Genomic DNA, 18,391 nt, shown 5'->3' on the forward strand with positions numbered 1-18,391 from the left:
GACGTCCTTTTTTTACCACAATCAGAGATTTCTTTTGGTGGTATTTGATCACCTGTGCGCGATATTTTGATCATGCGCTATAAACAAAAAAAGAGCGTAAATTTAGAAAAAATAACCATATTTTTCACATTTTTTTATATGAAATCCCCCCCCCCCCAAAAAAAATGTAAAAATCAAAACATTTTTGCCAATTTGTTTTCTGCTACATATGTTTGGTAAAAAAAATCGCAATAAGCGTATTTTGATTGGTTTGCGCAAAAGTTATTGCATTTACTAACTATGGGAAAGATTTTTGTAATTTTTTTTTTTTTAACGAGTAATGGCGGCGATCTGCGATTTTTTTTTTTTTTTTTTTTTTGTGGGACTGCGACATTGCGGCGGACAGATTGGACCCTTGACTGACATTTTTGACACTTTCGGGGGTACCAGTGACATTACTACAGTAATCAGTGCTATACATATGCACTGTTACTGTAAAAATGACACTGGCAGGGAAGGGGTTAACTTTATTGGAGAAGGAGGGGTTGTGTGTGTCCCTAGGGGCGTGTTTCTAACTGTGCAGGGAGGTGGCTGTACATGTAACAGCAGAGATCCTACATAGCAGGACCGTTTGATCTCTGCTGTTACACAGGGAGAACTGACAGGCGGCTTTGTTTACATTAGCCGCCTGCCTTTCTCCCTCTGTAACTGACGATCGCGAGTGACCGGCGGACATAAGGTCCGCCAGTCACTCGCGCGGAGGTGTCTGCGAACGAGCGGGGGCAGGAGCGCGCCTCCGGCAGCGGGCGCTTGCCCCCTACTGGCTCACAGGCTAGTGACGTACCGGTACGTCACTTTGCCTGCACGGGGCTGACCGCCGCAGTATATGTACTTGCGGCGTTCGGCAAGTGGTTAACAAATGTAAGTTTTACATGTTTCATACCTGGCTGATCCCTGTGAACATGAAGTAATCCTATATCATTTATTGCTACTGCAGTTATCCTCACTGTCTACCAAGTTCTGTGCCAAGTGGCTGCCTTGCTGCATAGTAACCACAGGTGGTCACCCCCTTCTCATTGTCTCAATTCATAGAATGCCTTACATTTTTTTCAGTGAATAGAAAACCTCTGTTTGAACAAGGTGGAGATCATGACATCTCCGCTCCACCTCATCCCATCAGAGAATGGTTTGCATGCACTGAGAAAGCTTTCTCTGAATAGTAACTGTACTGAGTATCCCCCTATGGTCATTATTTACTACTATCTTAGTTTAAGTACACATTTTTTTGAAGCTAGATAGTTGTTTGTATTAACCTAAAACCATCTCAGCATGCTCAGTCAGTAAAGAACTGTGGAGCTGTCTGACAAATATTGTATATGCACACAGTTCAGATCCCCACCATGTGGATGAATGTGTGTTATGCCAGCAGGAAGAGCACTGAGGCACTTAAGGCATCCAGGTTGTGAAGAGCAGTGTAACAAAATAATCTTGAGGCTAACCTCTTAAAACTACCTGTTGTCTGGCTGTCTGGCTTCAGTTTCTGGCCTGGACACACAGTTTGTACAGATTTTAAAAGTCAGAACTCCTGATCTGTTGTACTTGTTCCAGGTCTGTGCCTCAAAAAACATATTAAAACCTTTGCATCAGCATGGCAGCCAGGCAGCTAGCATTTTCAGAAGGAAAAGACCGCAGTTGCATCCTCCATGTTCCCTATACAGAAGGGATCACTAATTGTTGGCCTGTGGCCCTAACTCGGACCGAGTGACAGTTTTGTCCAGACCACGGCCACCATTTAGCCGCTTGCTGTCCTTTACTAGGTCTCTCGCCTAGTTGCCCCTGTCATCTTCACAGAAGGGTGGGGGGCGGGAGGTGCTGCAGACATGGACAGAAAGCGGGAGTCTTTTCAAATTAAGAAGTGGTAATCAGTATATTCGATTGGGCAGCTCCCACTCTCTGTTCAGATCTGCAGCGCCATCCGTCCCGTGACCTGCAGTGAGGATGACAGTGGCAGCCGGACGGGAGACCTGGGAGGAGAGATCCAAACTGATATGTCTCTGTGCCCTGCTGAAGGCAGGACTGTGCAGAATAGGCTTCCATTGAAAGCACTCTGAGGTGAAGGGGCACTGCAATGTAAAGGGCTGCTGTCATGTAAAGGGGTATAGCAATGTAAAAGAGAACTTTGATGTGAAGGAGACTGGAATGTAAAGGGGCACTATGATGTGAAGAGAAACTGTGGGACTGCTTTAACCACTTTAGCACGCAGAACTTTAGCCCCCTTTCCTGCCCAGGCTGATTTTCAGCTTTCAGGGCTCACACTTAGAATGACAATTGCATGGTCATTCAACACTATACCCATATCATTTTTTTTTTTTTTAAACAAATTGAGCTTTCTTTTGTATGTCTTTAAACAGAAAAGAAATAAAATATGTAGCGCTAAAACATTATGAACAAAGTCCATAAATAAAGTCAATTTTATGGACTTTGTTCATAATGTTTTAGCGCTACATATTTTATTTCTTTTTTGTTATATACATATGCTCAGTGTATGATTTGAGTGTAGCTGCTTTGTTAATTATTTTATTGTGCGTTCAATCGCTTACCTTTTAAGTTTTTTAGCGCAACTATACCCATATTTTATGTCTTTAAACGGCACTGAGGTTTTTATTTTTTCCCCAAACAAAAAAAGACAGCAAATTGTGAAAAAAAAACCCCAACTTTTCTTTGTTTCTGTTTATAAAATTTAGCAAATAAGTAATTTTTCTCCTTCACTGATCTGTGCTGATGGGGCAGCACTGATGGGACCTGTTGGTACTGCACTGATAATCAAGGAATGGATTATGGTGGCGAGCAGGGACTTATAGCAGGACTGCTATATTGCGGTGGACAATCGGACACTGACGCTTTTGACACTTTGTGGGAACCAGTGACACTAATATAATGATCAGTGCACCGTCACTGTAATAATGACACTAGCTGGGAGGGGTTAAACATTTAGGACTTTCAGAGGGTAACTGTGTGCCTATCGGATGTTTTTGTGTACTGTATGTGTTGCTTTTACTAAGGGAAGTGATGGATTTTATTCCAAACACCCGCAGATCGGCTTCTGCTGTGAGCAACCACAGCAGAAGCAGCCTGATACTGTGCAAAGGTTGAAGGCAAGTATTAAAAAATTCTGTAGTTTAAGAATGCTTACAGAAATAGAAATGTTAATAGTTTATTTTTAGCAATTACCAAAATGAAAATTAATTGAACAGAAGAGAAATCCAAATCAAATCAATATTTGGTGTGACCACCCTTAGGCTGCATTCACACTTGAGCGTAGCGTTTTACCGCGTTTTTTTAACCGCGATTTTACTGCGATTTTTAACGTGATTTTTACCGCGATTATCAGGCATTTTTTTTCAGGCGTTTTTCATTGACATCTATCAAAAACGCTGGTAATCAGCCCAAAAAGAAGCTCATGTACATTTTTCAGCTACAGGCGTTTTACAAAACGCTCAGATGTGAACAGGGCCATTTAAATGAATGGGGTTTTACTTGTTGGGCGTTTTTGGAACGTTTTTTTGAGCGTTTTTGGAGCTGAAAAACACTTAAAAGCGCCCAGGTGTGAATGGAGCTTCAACCTTCAAAACAGCATCAATTCTTCTGGGTATACAGGGAACTTGGCAGGTAGGTTGTTTCCAACATCATGGAGAACTAACCAGATCTTCTGTGGATGTAGGCTGCCTCAAATCCTTCTGTCTCATCATGTAATCCCGACAGACTGAGGGCTCTTTCACACAAAGCGGACCGCATTGCGATCCGCTCCGGCACTTTTTTTTTTTTTTCATGGAGCGGATGACACTTGTGTCATCCGCTCCGTATGTCCGCATATCATCCCATCCGTTTGCAGATGATAAACGGACATAATGTATGTCTATGGGCATTGCGGATGTCAACGGAACAAAAATAGGGTTCTGTTCCGTTCCAAAAAACGGAACAGAACTGAAAGGAAGAAAATCAGATGTCAGCGGATGTTCATCCGCAATGCCATTGACATACATTATGCCCGTATATCCGCATAAAAAAAATAGGATGATTTACGGACATGCGGAACGGAACGCCCGTGTGAAAGGGCCCTGAGTGATGTTGAAGTTGGGGCCAAACCAACATTTTCAGGACTGCTTGTTTTTCTTTACTCTGAAGATGGTTCTTAATGATTTTTTCTGTATGTTTGGGGTCATTGTCCTGCTGAAGAATGAATTTGTAGTCAATCACACGCCTCCCTGATGCCATTGATGCCATGGCATGATGGTTTAGTATCTGCCTGTATTTTTCAGGAGGGGAAATAATGGATTTTCTTTCCCTGCAAAGCAGGGAATAAACGCCATCACTTCCCCCCCTGTCAAAATGGAGCTCTGCCTTGTTTACATAGGCAGACATCCATTGCCTGACACCCACAGATTGGCTTCTGCTGTGAGTAATCCTTGATGCTGTGATGCTGTTTTGAAGGCAAAGGGTAGTCACATGAAATATTGATTTGATTTACATTTTCTTCTGTTCGCTCACTTTACTTTTTGTAAATTGTTAAAAACAACTATTAGAATATATTTTTTGAAAGCATTTTTACTTTACAGCATTTCTTTACATCTGCCGAAAACTCTGCACAGTACTTTATGTACATCAGGTGGGAAGTAGTTTTAAAAAAGTGAATACAGAAAAATTAATTCAGTAATCTGATATGTGATTTTTTTTTTTCTTTAAATCAAAGTGAAACAAATGTTTTGGAGTGAGTGTGTGTGTATTTACTTTATACTGGTTTGCCTTATACATATTAGTACTTCTAATTTTTTTTTTTAAAGCATCCATGTGGTGGCAGCATAGAGCACAAGTAAACCAATGTGTGGAATTCTTACCAATGAATTTAGAGAAGATTTGTAGATCTTTCTTTTTTGCCAGTAATAAATTGTTACCTGATATCTGCCCAAGTTAAGTATCTTTGGGCGTGGTGCTGGAAGTGTCAATTGTGTGTGTAATGGGCCATACACGCTATAAGATTTTCTGAAGACTTTTTCCTTTAGATTTACCAAAACCATATAATATGAGGTCAAACCTAAACACTTTCAATTTGTATGCAATGCAATAGGGATGCACCGAATAATCGGCGGCCGAACATTATTCGGCCGAAAATAGGGAAAATGGCACTTTCGGTGTTCGGCCGAATAAATCAAAAGGCCAAATAATTTAAGCCGAACAATGTCTCTCACCTCATTGCGGCTCGCGGTCCTCTATTATGTCCTCTGCAGTAACCCTCTGATATGTATGCATTCTCTGTAGCTTCCGCCCTGACCGCGGCTCGCGGCTCCCTTCCCGCTGGTGTCCTGTCCGGCCGCGTAGGGGGGTGTGACGTCACGCGCGCGTCCCGCCCCCTGCTCCTGACTGGCGGCTCCTTCACACTTGGTCCACGCCCCGCCCCCCTGTTCGCAGGATTTGGCTCTGGCTGCAGTTATAGAGGTATGGGATGTGCAGCTGAGCACATTTGGGAGAGAAGAATACAGTTGCTGGCAGCTGCACAAGCATTAGTGTGCAGACTGCCATATGTTGTTGCCACAGTGCCCTATAAAGTGCCCCTTGACATAAAATGTGGCCATCAGCGTGCCCCTTATTTTATGCTAAGGGACATGCTGATGAGCATATTTTATGTTAAGGGGCACTCTGATGGGCATATTTCATTTTAAGGGGCACGCTAATGGGCATATTTTATGTTAAGAGCAATGCTGATTTAAATGTTTTGTTTTGCCCATCAGAGTGCCCCCTAACATAAAATGTGCCCATCAGCGTGCCCCCTGACATAAAATGTGCCCATCAGCGTGCCCCCTGACATAAAATGTGCCCATCAGAGTGCCCCCTAACATAAAATGTGCCCATCAGAGTGCCCCCTAACATAAAATGAGCCCATCAGCGTCCCCCTTATTTTATGCTAAGGGACATGCTGATGAGCATATTTTATGTTAAGGATCACTCTGATGAGTATATTTTATGTTAAGGGGCACTCTGATGAGCATATTTTATGTTAAGGGGCACTCTGATGGGCATATTTTATGTTAAGGGGCACGCTAATGGGCATATTTTATGTTAAAAAATGCGAAACTCCGCGTTCGGTATTCGGCCTTCGGCCAAGCATTTTATTATTATTCGGCTTCGGCTTCGGCCAAGAATTTCATTTCGGTGCATCCCTACAATGCAATTGTATGCACTACATAGAAAAGGTAAATCTGAAGGAAAAAGTCTTCAGAAAATCTTATAGTGTGTATGGCCCTTAAGATTAGACAAGCTAGCTAAACTAATTTCTTATTTAATTGCAGTTTATATCATCTATATCCATCACAAGGATATGTTTAGAATATCCTTGTGATGATATAGATGACATTATTTGCATGCAGGCCATATATGATGTGAGAACACCGTCATCTGCTGGGTTTATATTGCCTATCAGCCCAACATTATGAAATAGCAATTGTCTTCTTTTTAAAAATTAAAGTGTATATTCAAGAAAATAATTTTACTAGCATGGGGAAGTTTTTTATTGTTGCCAGAAACTGTTTGTAAAATCTCCCCTTACTTCCTTATTCTGCTAATATTGTCATAGGGCTGGGAAAATGAAAAATCTCCATCAGGCACACAGGCTTCCATTACAATGATAAATTAAGGGGGGAGGGGGCTGTTGGACCTCTACAGAGAGCAAGCTGGCAGAGGATTGTTTTTCTTTTTTTATTACTTTAAGTGGTTATAAAGCTTAAAGTGGAGTTCCAGCCTGAAATTTTTTTTTTTAGATAAAAATACCCCCGGGGACAGTCAGGGCTAGTGCATTTAAGCAACGATAGCCTCTGAACTGTCCCCTGTTTCACTTACCTGTAAGAAGAAATACTTACCTTGAAAATGTCGTGTCCAGCGCTACCATCTCAGGTGTGGGCAGCTGAAGCCGGAGCGTCCTCTTCGGTGTCCTCTTCCATGACGTCGTAGTCCCAGAATGCCCTGCACCGCCCTGCTCATCACTTCCGGGGCAGGCGCGTCATCCCTGCACAGATTTTTAAATTTTTTTTTTTTTTGGGAATGATTTTTTTTTTCAAAATTATTTTTCAAAATTGTCGCTCTTTTTTTGTTTATAGCGCAAAAATTTAAAATCGCACAGGTGATCAAATACCACCAAAAGAAAGCTCTATTTGTGGGGAAAAAAAGGACATAAATTTAGTTTGGGTACATTGTCGCACGACTGCGCAATTGTCTGTTAAATTAACGCAGTGTCGAATCGCAAAATATGGCCTGGTCAGGAAGGGGGGTAAAATCTTCCGGTCCTGAAGTGGATAAAAATACGCTCATTGAGAATTTTTTTTGTCAGACATGTAGCTAAATACATTTTGGCCTAAATATATGACAAAAATTGAATATATTGGATATGTTTTAACAGTCAAAAGTACAAAATTTTCGCTTTTTTTTTTTTTTTTTTTTTATTAATATCGCAAAAAAATAAAAAGCGCAGAGGTGAACAAATACCAACAAAAGAAAGCTCTGTTTGTGGGAAAAAAACATCGTAAATTTTGTTTGGGTACAGCATTGCATGACCGCGCAATTGTCAGTTAAAGTTGCGCAGTGCAAAGTTGAAAAAAGTGGCCTGGTCATTAAGCAGCAAAATCTTCCGGGGCTAAAGTGGTTAAGATCATGAGGGGGGTTGAATTGAGATTGCAATTTTTTTTTAAAGATTAATCGCGCAGCTCTAATTATAGGGCTTGACCAATTTACTTTGAATCTAGCAGCCAGCTAAAAAAGTTAGGAGCCAGTTATTTTAACCTTTTGCCTAGTGGTTACTTTCACCCCCTTCCCACCCAAGCCAATTTTTAGTGCTGTTGTACTTTGAAAGGCCATTGTGCGGTCATGCAATACTGTACCAAAATTAAATTTTTCTAATTTTTTTTAGAAAAATTAGAATGCCACTAGGTTTTTTATTTTTTGCTAAATACATGAAAAAAGTCCGAAAATGTTGAAAAAAAAAAACCTTTTTTAATTTTGGTTATAACATTTTGCAAATAAGTAATTTTTCTTCGCGAATGTGCGGGGATGAGGCTGCATTGATGGGCACTGATGAGGCTGCACTAATAAGGCAGCATTTATGGGCAGTGATGAGGGAGCACTGATAGGCGCTGCACTGATAGGTACTAATATGGGCACAGATGAGGTGGCACTGATGAGGCAGCATTAATCGGGACTGATGAGGCGGCACTGATGGGCACTTATATGGGCACTGATGAGGCAGCATTGATGGGCACTAATAGGTGGCCAGACAGCTGTCCAAGGGGGTAGGTGACTCTCGGGCTGGCCAGGCCTGAATCGGAGCTGCAGCCGTAGCTTATCCAGGGGGGAAACTGGAGCACCCAGGGGATCCCCGAAAGGTTGTATCTAGCTCGGGGCCATTGCTTAGCCCCTTCAGAGCCGCTGGTTCCTGCTCTAGGGAGTCTCCTTGGGCAGATCAATCTAGATATGCACCCAGCGGGAGGGAGAAGAGAGCCGCACAGGGCACACTTCCTGCCAGGGGCTCCACTCCACCCCTTCCAGCTACACTCCTCCCCTGGCCAGTCCTTCCTACAACTTTACAGTCCCTTGTCTGCTCTAACCCACCCCTCACAGTCCCGCCCCTCTCCTCCTTTAACCCAGCTTCAGAGTGCTTCCCTTCCCCACCCCTGGAATCAGAAAACAAACATTACTTCCAGCAATGGTGTGCCTGGCTGCTCCCCACATGCTAGCCACTGGGGTTGACAGCAGCCAAGGCTCTAGTCCGCATTTTCTATTTGTAATGGCAACCTGGCGCCTGGGGTTTGTCGACCTCTGCTTTAATGTATTCCTTGGGTAGCACTGCCCCCTAGAGGACTGCTGGATTATACTTTAGGGATTCCCCTGGGTTACCCGTAGCAACTTGGCTCACTTTAAGTTCTTGGCTCAGTCAAAGATCAGTCCAAGGGTTGTTGTTTTGTGGTTTTATTTAAATTGGGGTGGGAGAATCCAACTGTTAACTAATCACAATGCTGAGAACTTTTAACTTGAGAATGCAGCAAGGCCCCTTCTTCATCCTGCCACTTGAATGAAGATGAGGTAAGTGTTCCTATAGTGTTTCTCTTCAGGGTTCTCCCCCCAGTACCCCCATTCTCTCTGGGCTAGCTGACACCCATCCACTGACTCAACACTCCGGAGTGGTCCCCCCTTCCTGGACAGATCCCTAGGCAGGTTCCTCTGTACTCACGACACTGTTTTTCCAGATTCTCCAATGCCCCAACTCCTGTGGTCAGCTCTCCTGGACCTCTGGGATCAGCCTCACACCCCCAGTACACTAGTCCGACTGCCTATGACCACCACCAATTGCTGCAGAAGAGGAGGCAGCTGGCAGCAGCCGCCCTCCTTCTGGGACTCGGCTTCCCACCCAAAGACCTCTACCTCATGTGCTCGTGGCTTTTTATTTATACCCTGTCCCATAATGCACCACTGTCTGTGCCAAACCCTGGGACAGTACCAAAAGCTTGTGTGTCATTGGTCAGGTTTCCTCCAGCATCCAACGTGCCTCCCCATTGGATCAGCTGGGGACACTCCCAGAGACCAGATGGCACACTGAGTAGACCAAACTACAAATCCTGCTACCTGATAAGCAGAGTACATAAAGATTTTGCCTGCTGCTCTTTTAACCACTTCAATACCGGGCACTTTTCCCCCTTCCCACCCAGGCCAATTTTCAGCTTTTAGCGCTGTTGCATTTTGAATGACAATTGCGCGGTCATGCAACACTGTACCTAAACCAAATTTGTCATTTTTTTCCCACAAATCGAGCTTTCTCTTGGGGGTATTTGATCACCGCAAGGATTTTTCTTTTTTGCTAAACAAATAAAAAAAGACAGAAAAGTTTGAAAAAAAAAACGTTTTTTTGTTGGTTATAAAATTTTGTAAATAGTTTTTTTTTCCTGCACAGATGAGGCCACACTGACAGGAACTGATGGGGTGGCACTGATAGGTGGCACTGATGGGCGGCACTGATAGGCAGCACTGGTGGGCAATAATGGGCACTGGTGGGCAATAATGGGCACTGGTGGGCAGCACTGATAGATGACATGGGGTGCAGCATTGATGGGTAGGGCACCAGTGGCAGGCTCCCTGAGCCCTAAATGCCATTCCTGGTCGCCATGGTGGGCATTCCTGGTGGCCATGGTGGGGCATCCCTAGTGGTTTTAGTGGCACCCCCCCCCCCCAGGGTCTGCGCTGGTAATCAATGCTCTTATTACCAACACAGACACCCCCCCCCCCCCCCCCCGTCAGGAGAGCCGCAGATCAGCTCTCCTCTACTCGTGCCTATCAGTAAACAGGAAGAGCCATTTATCGGCTTTCCTCAGTTCGTGCCTATGTGACCAGCTGTGATTGGACACCGCTGGTCTAATGGTAAAGAGCCTATGTCAGCTTGGCTTACGCTGCTTTCATTTAAAGCCAGTGACAAGGGAGCCGGGTCCTGCTATTTGTGTAAATAGACGCAGACAGGGAAGCTCAGGAATGAGCCCGCACGAGTGGTACTTGGTGGAGGGGAGGAGCCAGGAGCACCACTGACCCAAGAAGAGGCGTTTTTGGGGCCGCTCTTGCACAGATCAAGTACGTATAACCCTGTTTATTTTGTTTACATTTACAATCTCTTTAAGAAAATATTTAAAGGGTCACTATACCCACATCATACAAAACGATCAATAAATGGTTTATTACATGCTGTTCATACTCGGTCACTATGAGATTTGTGTTTTTCTGTATTCTGCAAAACAAATTGGTTGCTCATGCTGCTCTGGTTGATCTCCCCCCTCTGTCTAAGTCCCCAGTCCAGCTAGGGATTTTGCAGAGTAGTGTTGGAAGCCACTAAACATGTTTAGTTTTCAGTGAGTTTCTTTGCTGAGCATTTCCTCCCAGTCGCATCGGCGGCGCATTCCTTGTGACTATAGAGTCACACATGTGGGTGTATACACAGTATTAAATAACAGCCCACAACTTTCCTTCCCCTCCTCTATGCCCACTAACCAGCTAAACACAATGGGAATGGGATATTACATGCAGATTGATGGAGGCTTTGCCTCCCTGTTCTAAGACACTGGTTGGAGGGTCGTGATAATGCCTGTGGTTGGCAGAAATCTATCCACACTATGTTATTGCCAAAAAATAAAGATTTGATTTCAAATGTATATTTGTATGACCATTTAAAACAGTTTATTGATATGATTTTATTTTTACTCTATATTCCAAGACTTTTTTTTTTTTTTTCATGTGACCAGCAGCAGAGGACTAGAAGCTCCTCCTGCTTATGTTTCCCTGCAGAGATAGGCTGGGAAAGATCTGGGTCATGTGACAGCCTAATTAATATTAATTAGGAAAAAGATAGCTGTGTTTTTTTATGGAAACAATTACAGGGCCATCATCCACATACAGCAATCGAAGCAACAATCTAAACTAAATTGTGTGTGTTTAGTATCACTTTAAAGTGGAAGTAACCCTCCAATAGTTGCCATCTCAACTGCCATGTACGTGTGATCAGTTATGACACCAGCCATTTGGTTTGACAGTTTGGTTGAGAACACAAGCAACTGTGACAGTTAAATTCCTGGGATGTTTTTTTGGAACTGTTAAATCTATGGGTCTACTTCTGCTTTGAGGGGTTAGAAGAGGTAATGAGAAGGCAGTAACAGCACATCATCACTGCCTGTCTTATTGCTGTCTGAAGAGTGATCTGAATGCTGGCTATGGATCATGTCATAAAGGGTGTCCCATCACATGAAATAGTCATGTTCCCCCAACCCTAAACTGCGCCCCCCTCCCCTTTTCTGAAGTAGAAGGGTTTCTCTCCCTGCAGTTTCATGATTTTATTTTTTTTCTTAACTAAAGGCAAAACTTTTTGAATAGACTGGAGATGGATTAGAACACCTGTCAGTTTTTATTGCTGACTGTCTCTGTTAGGGGGATTTGTCCTCTATTTGTCCTGTTTATTGTTAAAGTGGTTGTAAACCCTAATAAATAAAAAAAAAAACAAAAAAAAAAAAACCTGCAAGACAAAGGCATAATGGGCTAGTATGCATCGCATACTAGCCCATTATGTGTAACTTATCTTAGAACGAAGCCCTGACACGGACCCCCGGACATCGCTGCGGGCGCTGCCATGATCCCTCGCCGTCTCTTCCGGGTTCGGCGGCTCCGGCGCGGTGATTGGCCAGAAGAGACGGCTCTGGCGCGATGATTGGCCGGAGCCGCGATGACGTCACTCCCGCGCATGCGCGCGGGAGTGATTTTTCCGGCAAATTAATTGAAGGTCCCCCCGGACCTTCAGAGCGCATGCGCCGCTCGCGCGAGCGGCTGCATGCACTGTAAATATCTCCTAAACCATGCCGGTTTAGGAGATATTATTTGTACCTACAGGTAAGCCTTATTATAGGCTTACCTGTAGGTAAAAGTGTCAAAAAGCGGGATACTACCGCTTTAAGAAAAGTGAAAGATAAATCCAAATTGTGCTTTGTCCCCAGAATAGTAAGAGAGGGGAAATCAAATGGGCACACTCTTTTTGGTGACCTATGGGGAAATATTTCCCTTAAAGCGGGAGTATACTGCTTTTTGTGATTTTTAATCAGGCTTACCTGTAGGTACAATTAATATCTCCTAAACCTACATGGTTTAGGAGATATTTGCACTGCATGCAGCCGCTGACGCGAGCGGCGCATGCGCTCTGAAGGTCCGGCGGACCTTCAGAGTTCCTTGCCGGGAAGTTGCCGGGAGTGACTTGAACATGTGAAAATGCGCGGGAGTGACGTCATCGCGGCTCCGGCCAATCACAGCGCCGGAGCCGCTGAACCCGGAAGAGACACCAAGGGATCATGTCCGCTCCCACAGCGGTGTCCGGGGGTCCGTGTCGGGGCTTCGTTCTAAGGTAAGTGTTTCATAATGAGCTAGTGTGCGATGCATACTAGCTCATTATGCCTTTTTGTCTTGCAGGTTTTTTTTTTCCTTTTGAGTATACTACCGCTTTAATTTGCAGGGATTTCCTCTCACTTCCTGTTTGGCTATGGGACAGGAAGTGAAATCTCCAAAATTGGACACAGATGGCAAAGAATAAAAACAGCAGGGATTATAACCCTCCGTTATTCCATCAAGAATGGGAAAAAAAAACATTTTCCCTATTCTACTTTAAATGAGTTGTGGCTCTGGCGTCCATACAGCTTTATCAGCCATCATGTGAATAGACCGTACATCTGATCCCCCACCCCAGGAGGGGGGGCACAATTGTGGTCAGCACCGTGGCAATCCATTGATGTATGGAGCTGGGGGGGGGGGGTAGTGCCTGTGATGGGACCGTTCTGTGTACGGTTGTGGATCCAGCTAGGACTCGGGATGTAGGTTATTATTGCTTTCCATTTGTATGGGTAGAATTCCTGCTGTGATCCCGCTGTCCCATCCCTGGATGTGGGGATTGAAGCCGCCCTTCCTCCAGTGACAGGGCTCAGTCCCCCGGCTTCCCCGGCTGGCACAGTGACACGGGGAGGAGGGCGGGGCCGGGCAGACAAGTGTCACATAGTTGGTGGATGTGTAGTCGGCCAGCCAGGCTATTTATAGCAGCTCTGTATTGACATAGTGGATGCTGTGTGATGTGTGTAGCCGCTCGGCTGTGGGATGTCCGGGGGCGGGACTTGGAAGGACACCACATGCTGCACGGGCGGCGGTGGGCTGTTCAAGCCAGGGACGGAAAGCCGCTCGGTATGATAGTGGGCTGGGTGGGGATATTGTATATAATGAAGGGGGGTGGTGGGAGGAGTCTTTGGATGGAAAGGGGCGGTGTTGGGTGGTCGGCAGTGGGGGCTAGAGGGCGGAGTCTCTGCATGCAGGGACTGTGTTGGATGGCCGGGATTTGGGAAGGTGGGCGGAGTCTGCATGCTGGGGCGGTGTTGGGTGGTAGGGAGTTGGATTGATGGGTGGAGTCTCTCTATGGAGGGTCGGTATTGGGTGGTCGTGAGTGGGGAACCGTGGGCGGAGTCTACTGATGTGGGGGCGGTTTTGGGTGGTCGAGTGTGATAGTTCTGGGGGGGTGGGTGTCGGTGGAAGATGGCGGCCAGGCGCGCTACTGTGCCCGGCACCTCCACTGTGCCCCCGGCCGGTCGGAGAGAACTGGTGGGCAGCCCTGTTGACTCGGATTGGTTTGTGTTTCCCCGGCAGGACTGTGACAAGATGTCTGGAAGCGGCATGATGAGGGACCCCCCGGCCGGGACAAGTTCGGTGACGGCTGCAGGAGAGGAATCCTCTGACAGCGAAGGGGAGCATGAGGGGCCACAGAAACTCATCCGGAAAGTGTCCACCTCCGGGCAGATCCGTACCAAGGTAAGGCACCGATCACATCTACTGACAGCGGATACCCCGATCTCAGTGCCCCCCATACATACAACTGTCACCCTGATCTGTCTGCACGTGTCAGCCCGGACTACAACACACACTATACATGACACCATCCACTACTACTACTATACATGACACCATCCACTACTACTACTATACATGACACCATCCTCTACTACTACTACTACTATACATGACACCGTCCTCTACTACTTCTATACATGACACCATCCTCTACTACTACTTCTATACATGACACCATCCTCTACTACTACTACTATACATGACACCATCCTCTACTACTACTTCTATACATGACACCATCCTCTACTACTACTACTATACATGACACCATCCTCTACTACTACTACTACTACTACTACTACTATACATGACACCGTCCTCTACTAGTTCTATACATGACACCATCCTCTACTACTACTATACATGACACCATCCTCTACTACTACTATACATGACACCATCCACTACTACTACTATACATGACACCATCCTCTACTACTACTACTACTACTACTACTACTGTATCTGACACCATCCTCTACTACTACTACTACTACTATACATGACACCATCCCCTACTACAATTATACCTGACACCATCCTCTACTGCTACTGTACCTGACACCATCCTCTACTACTACTACTATACATGACACCATCCTCTACTGCTACTATACCTGACACCATCCTCTACTACTACTACTACTATACATGACACCATCCTCTACTGCTACTGTACATGACACCATCCTCTACTACTACTATACCTGACACCATCCTCTACTACTACTACTATACATTACACCGCCCTCTACTACTACTATACATGACACCATCCTCTACTGCTACTATACCTTACACCATCCTCTACTGCTACTATACCTGACACCATCCTCTACTAATACTACTGTACATGACACCATCCTCTACTACTACTATACATGACACCGTCCTCTACTACTACTATACATGACACCGTCCTCTACTACTACTATACATGACACCGTCCTCTACTACAATTATACCTGACACCGTCCTCTACTACTACTGTACATGACACCGTCCTCTACTACTACTACTACTATACATGATGACACCATCCTCTACTACTACTATACATGACCCATCCTCTACTACTTCTATACATGACACCATCCTCTACTACAATTATACCTGACACCATCCTCCTCTAATACTGTACATGACACCATCCTCTACTACTATTATACCTGACACCACCCTCTACTACTACTGTACATGACACCATCCTCTACTACTACTACTACTACTACTATACATGACACCATCCTCTACTACTACTACTACTATACATGACACCATCCTCTACTACTACTATACATGACACCATCCTCTACTACTACTACTATACATGACACCATCCTCTACTACTACTACTATACATGACACCGTCCTCTACTACTACTATACATGACACCATCCTCTACTACTACTATACATGACACCATCCTCTACTACTACTACTACTATACATGACACCATCCTCTACTAATACTACTATACATGACACCGTCCTCTACTACTATTGCTATACATGACACCGTCCTCTACTACTATTGCTATACATGACACCATCCTCTACTACTACTACTACTACTACTACTATACATGACACCGTCCTCTACTACTACTACTGTACATGACACCATCCTCTACTACTATTGCTATACATGACACCATCCTCTACTACTACTGCTATACATGACACCATCCTCTACTACTATTACTATACATGACACCGTCCTCTACTACTACTACTATACATGACACCATCCTCTACTACTATTGCTATACATGACACCATCCTCTACTACTACTGCTATACATGACACCATCCTCTACTACTATTACTATACATTAAACCGTCCTCTACTACTATACAGTGCAAAGTATTTGGCCCCCTTGAACTTTTCAACCTTTTGCCACATTTCAGGCTTCAAACATAGATATAAAACTTTTTTTTTTTTTTTTGTGAAGAATCAACAAGTGGGACACAATCATGAAGTGGACTGAAATTTATTGGATATTTCAAACTTTTTTAACAAATAAAAAAAACTGAAAAATTGGGCATGCAAAATTATTCAGCCCCCTTAAGTTAATACTTTGTAGCGCCACCTTTTGCTGCGATTACAGCTGTAAGTCGCTTTGGATATGTCTCTATCAGTTTTGCACATCAAGAGACTGAAATTTTTGCCCATTCCTCAAAACAGCTCGAGCTCAGTGAGGTTGGATGGAGAGCGTTTGTGAACAGCAGTTTTCAGTTCTTTCCACAGATTCTCGATTGGATTCAGGTCTGGACTTTGACTTGGCCATTCTAACACCTGGATATGTTTATTTGTGAACCATTCCATTGTAGATTTTGCTTTATGTCTTGGATCATTGTCTTGTTGGAAGACAAATCTCCGTCCCAGTCTCAGGTCTTTTGCAGACTCCATCAGGTTTTCTTCCAGAATGGTCCTGTATTTGGCTCCATCCATCTTCCCATCAATTTTAACCATCTTCCCTGTCCCTGCTGAAGAAAAGCAGGCCCAAACCATGATGCTGCCACCACCATGTTTGACAGTGGGGGTGGTGTGTTCAGGGTGATGAGCTGTGTTGCTTTTACGCCAAACATAACGTTTTGCATTGTTGCCAAAAAGTTTGATTTTGGTTTCATCTGACCAGAGCACCTTCTTCCACGTTTGGTGTCTCCCAGGTGGCTTGTGGCAAACTTTAAACAACACTTTTTATGGATATCTTTAAGAAATGGCTTTCTTCTTGCCACTCTTCCATAAAGGCCAGATTTGTGCAGTATACGACTGATTGTTGTCCTATGGACAGAGTCTCCCACCTCAGCTGTAGATCTCTGCAGTTCATCCAGAGTGATCATGGGCCTCTTGGCTGCATCTCTGATCAGTCTTCTCCTTGTATGAGCTGAAAGTTTAGAGGGACGGCCAGGTCTTCGTAGATTTGCAGTGGTCTGATACTCCTTCCATTTCAATATTATCGCTTGCACAGTGCTCCTTGGGATGTTTAAAGCTTGGGGAAATCTTTTTGTATCCAAATCCGGCTTTAAACTTCTCCACAACAGTATCTCGGACCTGCCTGGTGTGTACCTTGTTTTTCATAATACTCTCTGCGCTTTAAACGGACCTCTGAGACTATCACAGTGCAGGGGCATTTATACGGAGACTTGATTACACACAGGTGGATTCTATTTATCATCATTAGTCATTTAGGTCAACATTGGATCATTCAGAGATCCTCACTGAACTTCTGGAGAGAGTTTGCTGCACTGAAAGTAAAGGGGCTGAATAATTTTGCACGCCCAATTTTTCAGTTTTTCATTCGTTAACAAAGTTTAAAATATCCAATAAATTCCGTTCCACTTAATGATTGTGTGCCACTTGTTGTTGATTCTTCACAAAAAATTACAGTTTTATATCTTTGTTTTGAAGCCTGAAATGTGGCAAAAGGTTGCAAAGTTCAAGGGGGCCAAATACTTTCGCAAGGCACTGTACATGACACCGTCCTCTACTACTACTACTACTACTACTACTACTACTACTACTACACATGACACCATCCTCTACTGCTATTACTATACATGACCCCATCCTCTACTACTACTACTACTACTACTACTACTACTACTACTACACATGACACCATCCTCTACTACTATTACTATACATGACACCGTCCTCTACTACTATTACTATACATGACACCGTCCTCTACTACTATTACTACTACTATACATGAGACCATCCTCTACTGCTATTACTATACATGACCCCATCCTCTACTACTACTACTACACATGACACCATCCTTTACTACTATTAGTATACATGACACCGTCCTCTACTACTACTACTACTACTATACATGACACCGTCCTCTACTACTACTACTATACATGACACCGTCCTCTACTGCTATTACTATA

At 44.2% G+C, this 18,391-nt stretch overlaps 1 protein-coding gene across 3 annotated transcripts in view; it reads left to right on the forward strand.

Annotated features, from left to right (window-relative positions):
* Positions 1 to 18,391, forward strand: part of DGKH (diacylglycerol kinase eta) — a 588,450-nt gene that overhangs the window by 45,768 nt on the left and 524,291 nt on the right. For 2 of the 3 annotated variants that reach the window (XM_082244879.1, XM_082244881.1), the window contains exon 1: positions 14,097 to 14,382. In XM_082244879.1, coding sequence (XP_082101005.1) covers positions 14,110 to 14,382 — 273 coding nt within the window. In that variant the 5' untranslated portion in view covers positions 14,097 to 14,109. Of the gene's footprint in view, positions 1 to 14,096; positions 14,383 to 18,391 lie in introns of those variants that run through there. The other variant, XM_082244880.1, reaches the window with a different exon arrangement.

Source organism: Pelophylax lessonae (assembly GCF_965119305.1).
Source record: "Pelophylax lessonae genome assembly, chromosome: 2".
NCBI classification, from domain to species: Eukaryota; Metazoa; Chordata; class Amphibia; order Anura; family Ranidae; genus Pelophylax; species Pelophylax lessonae.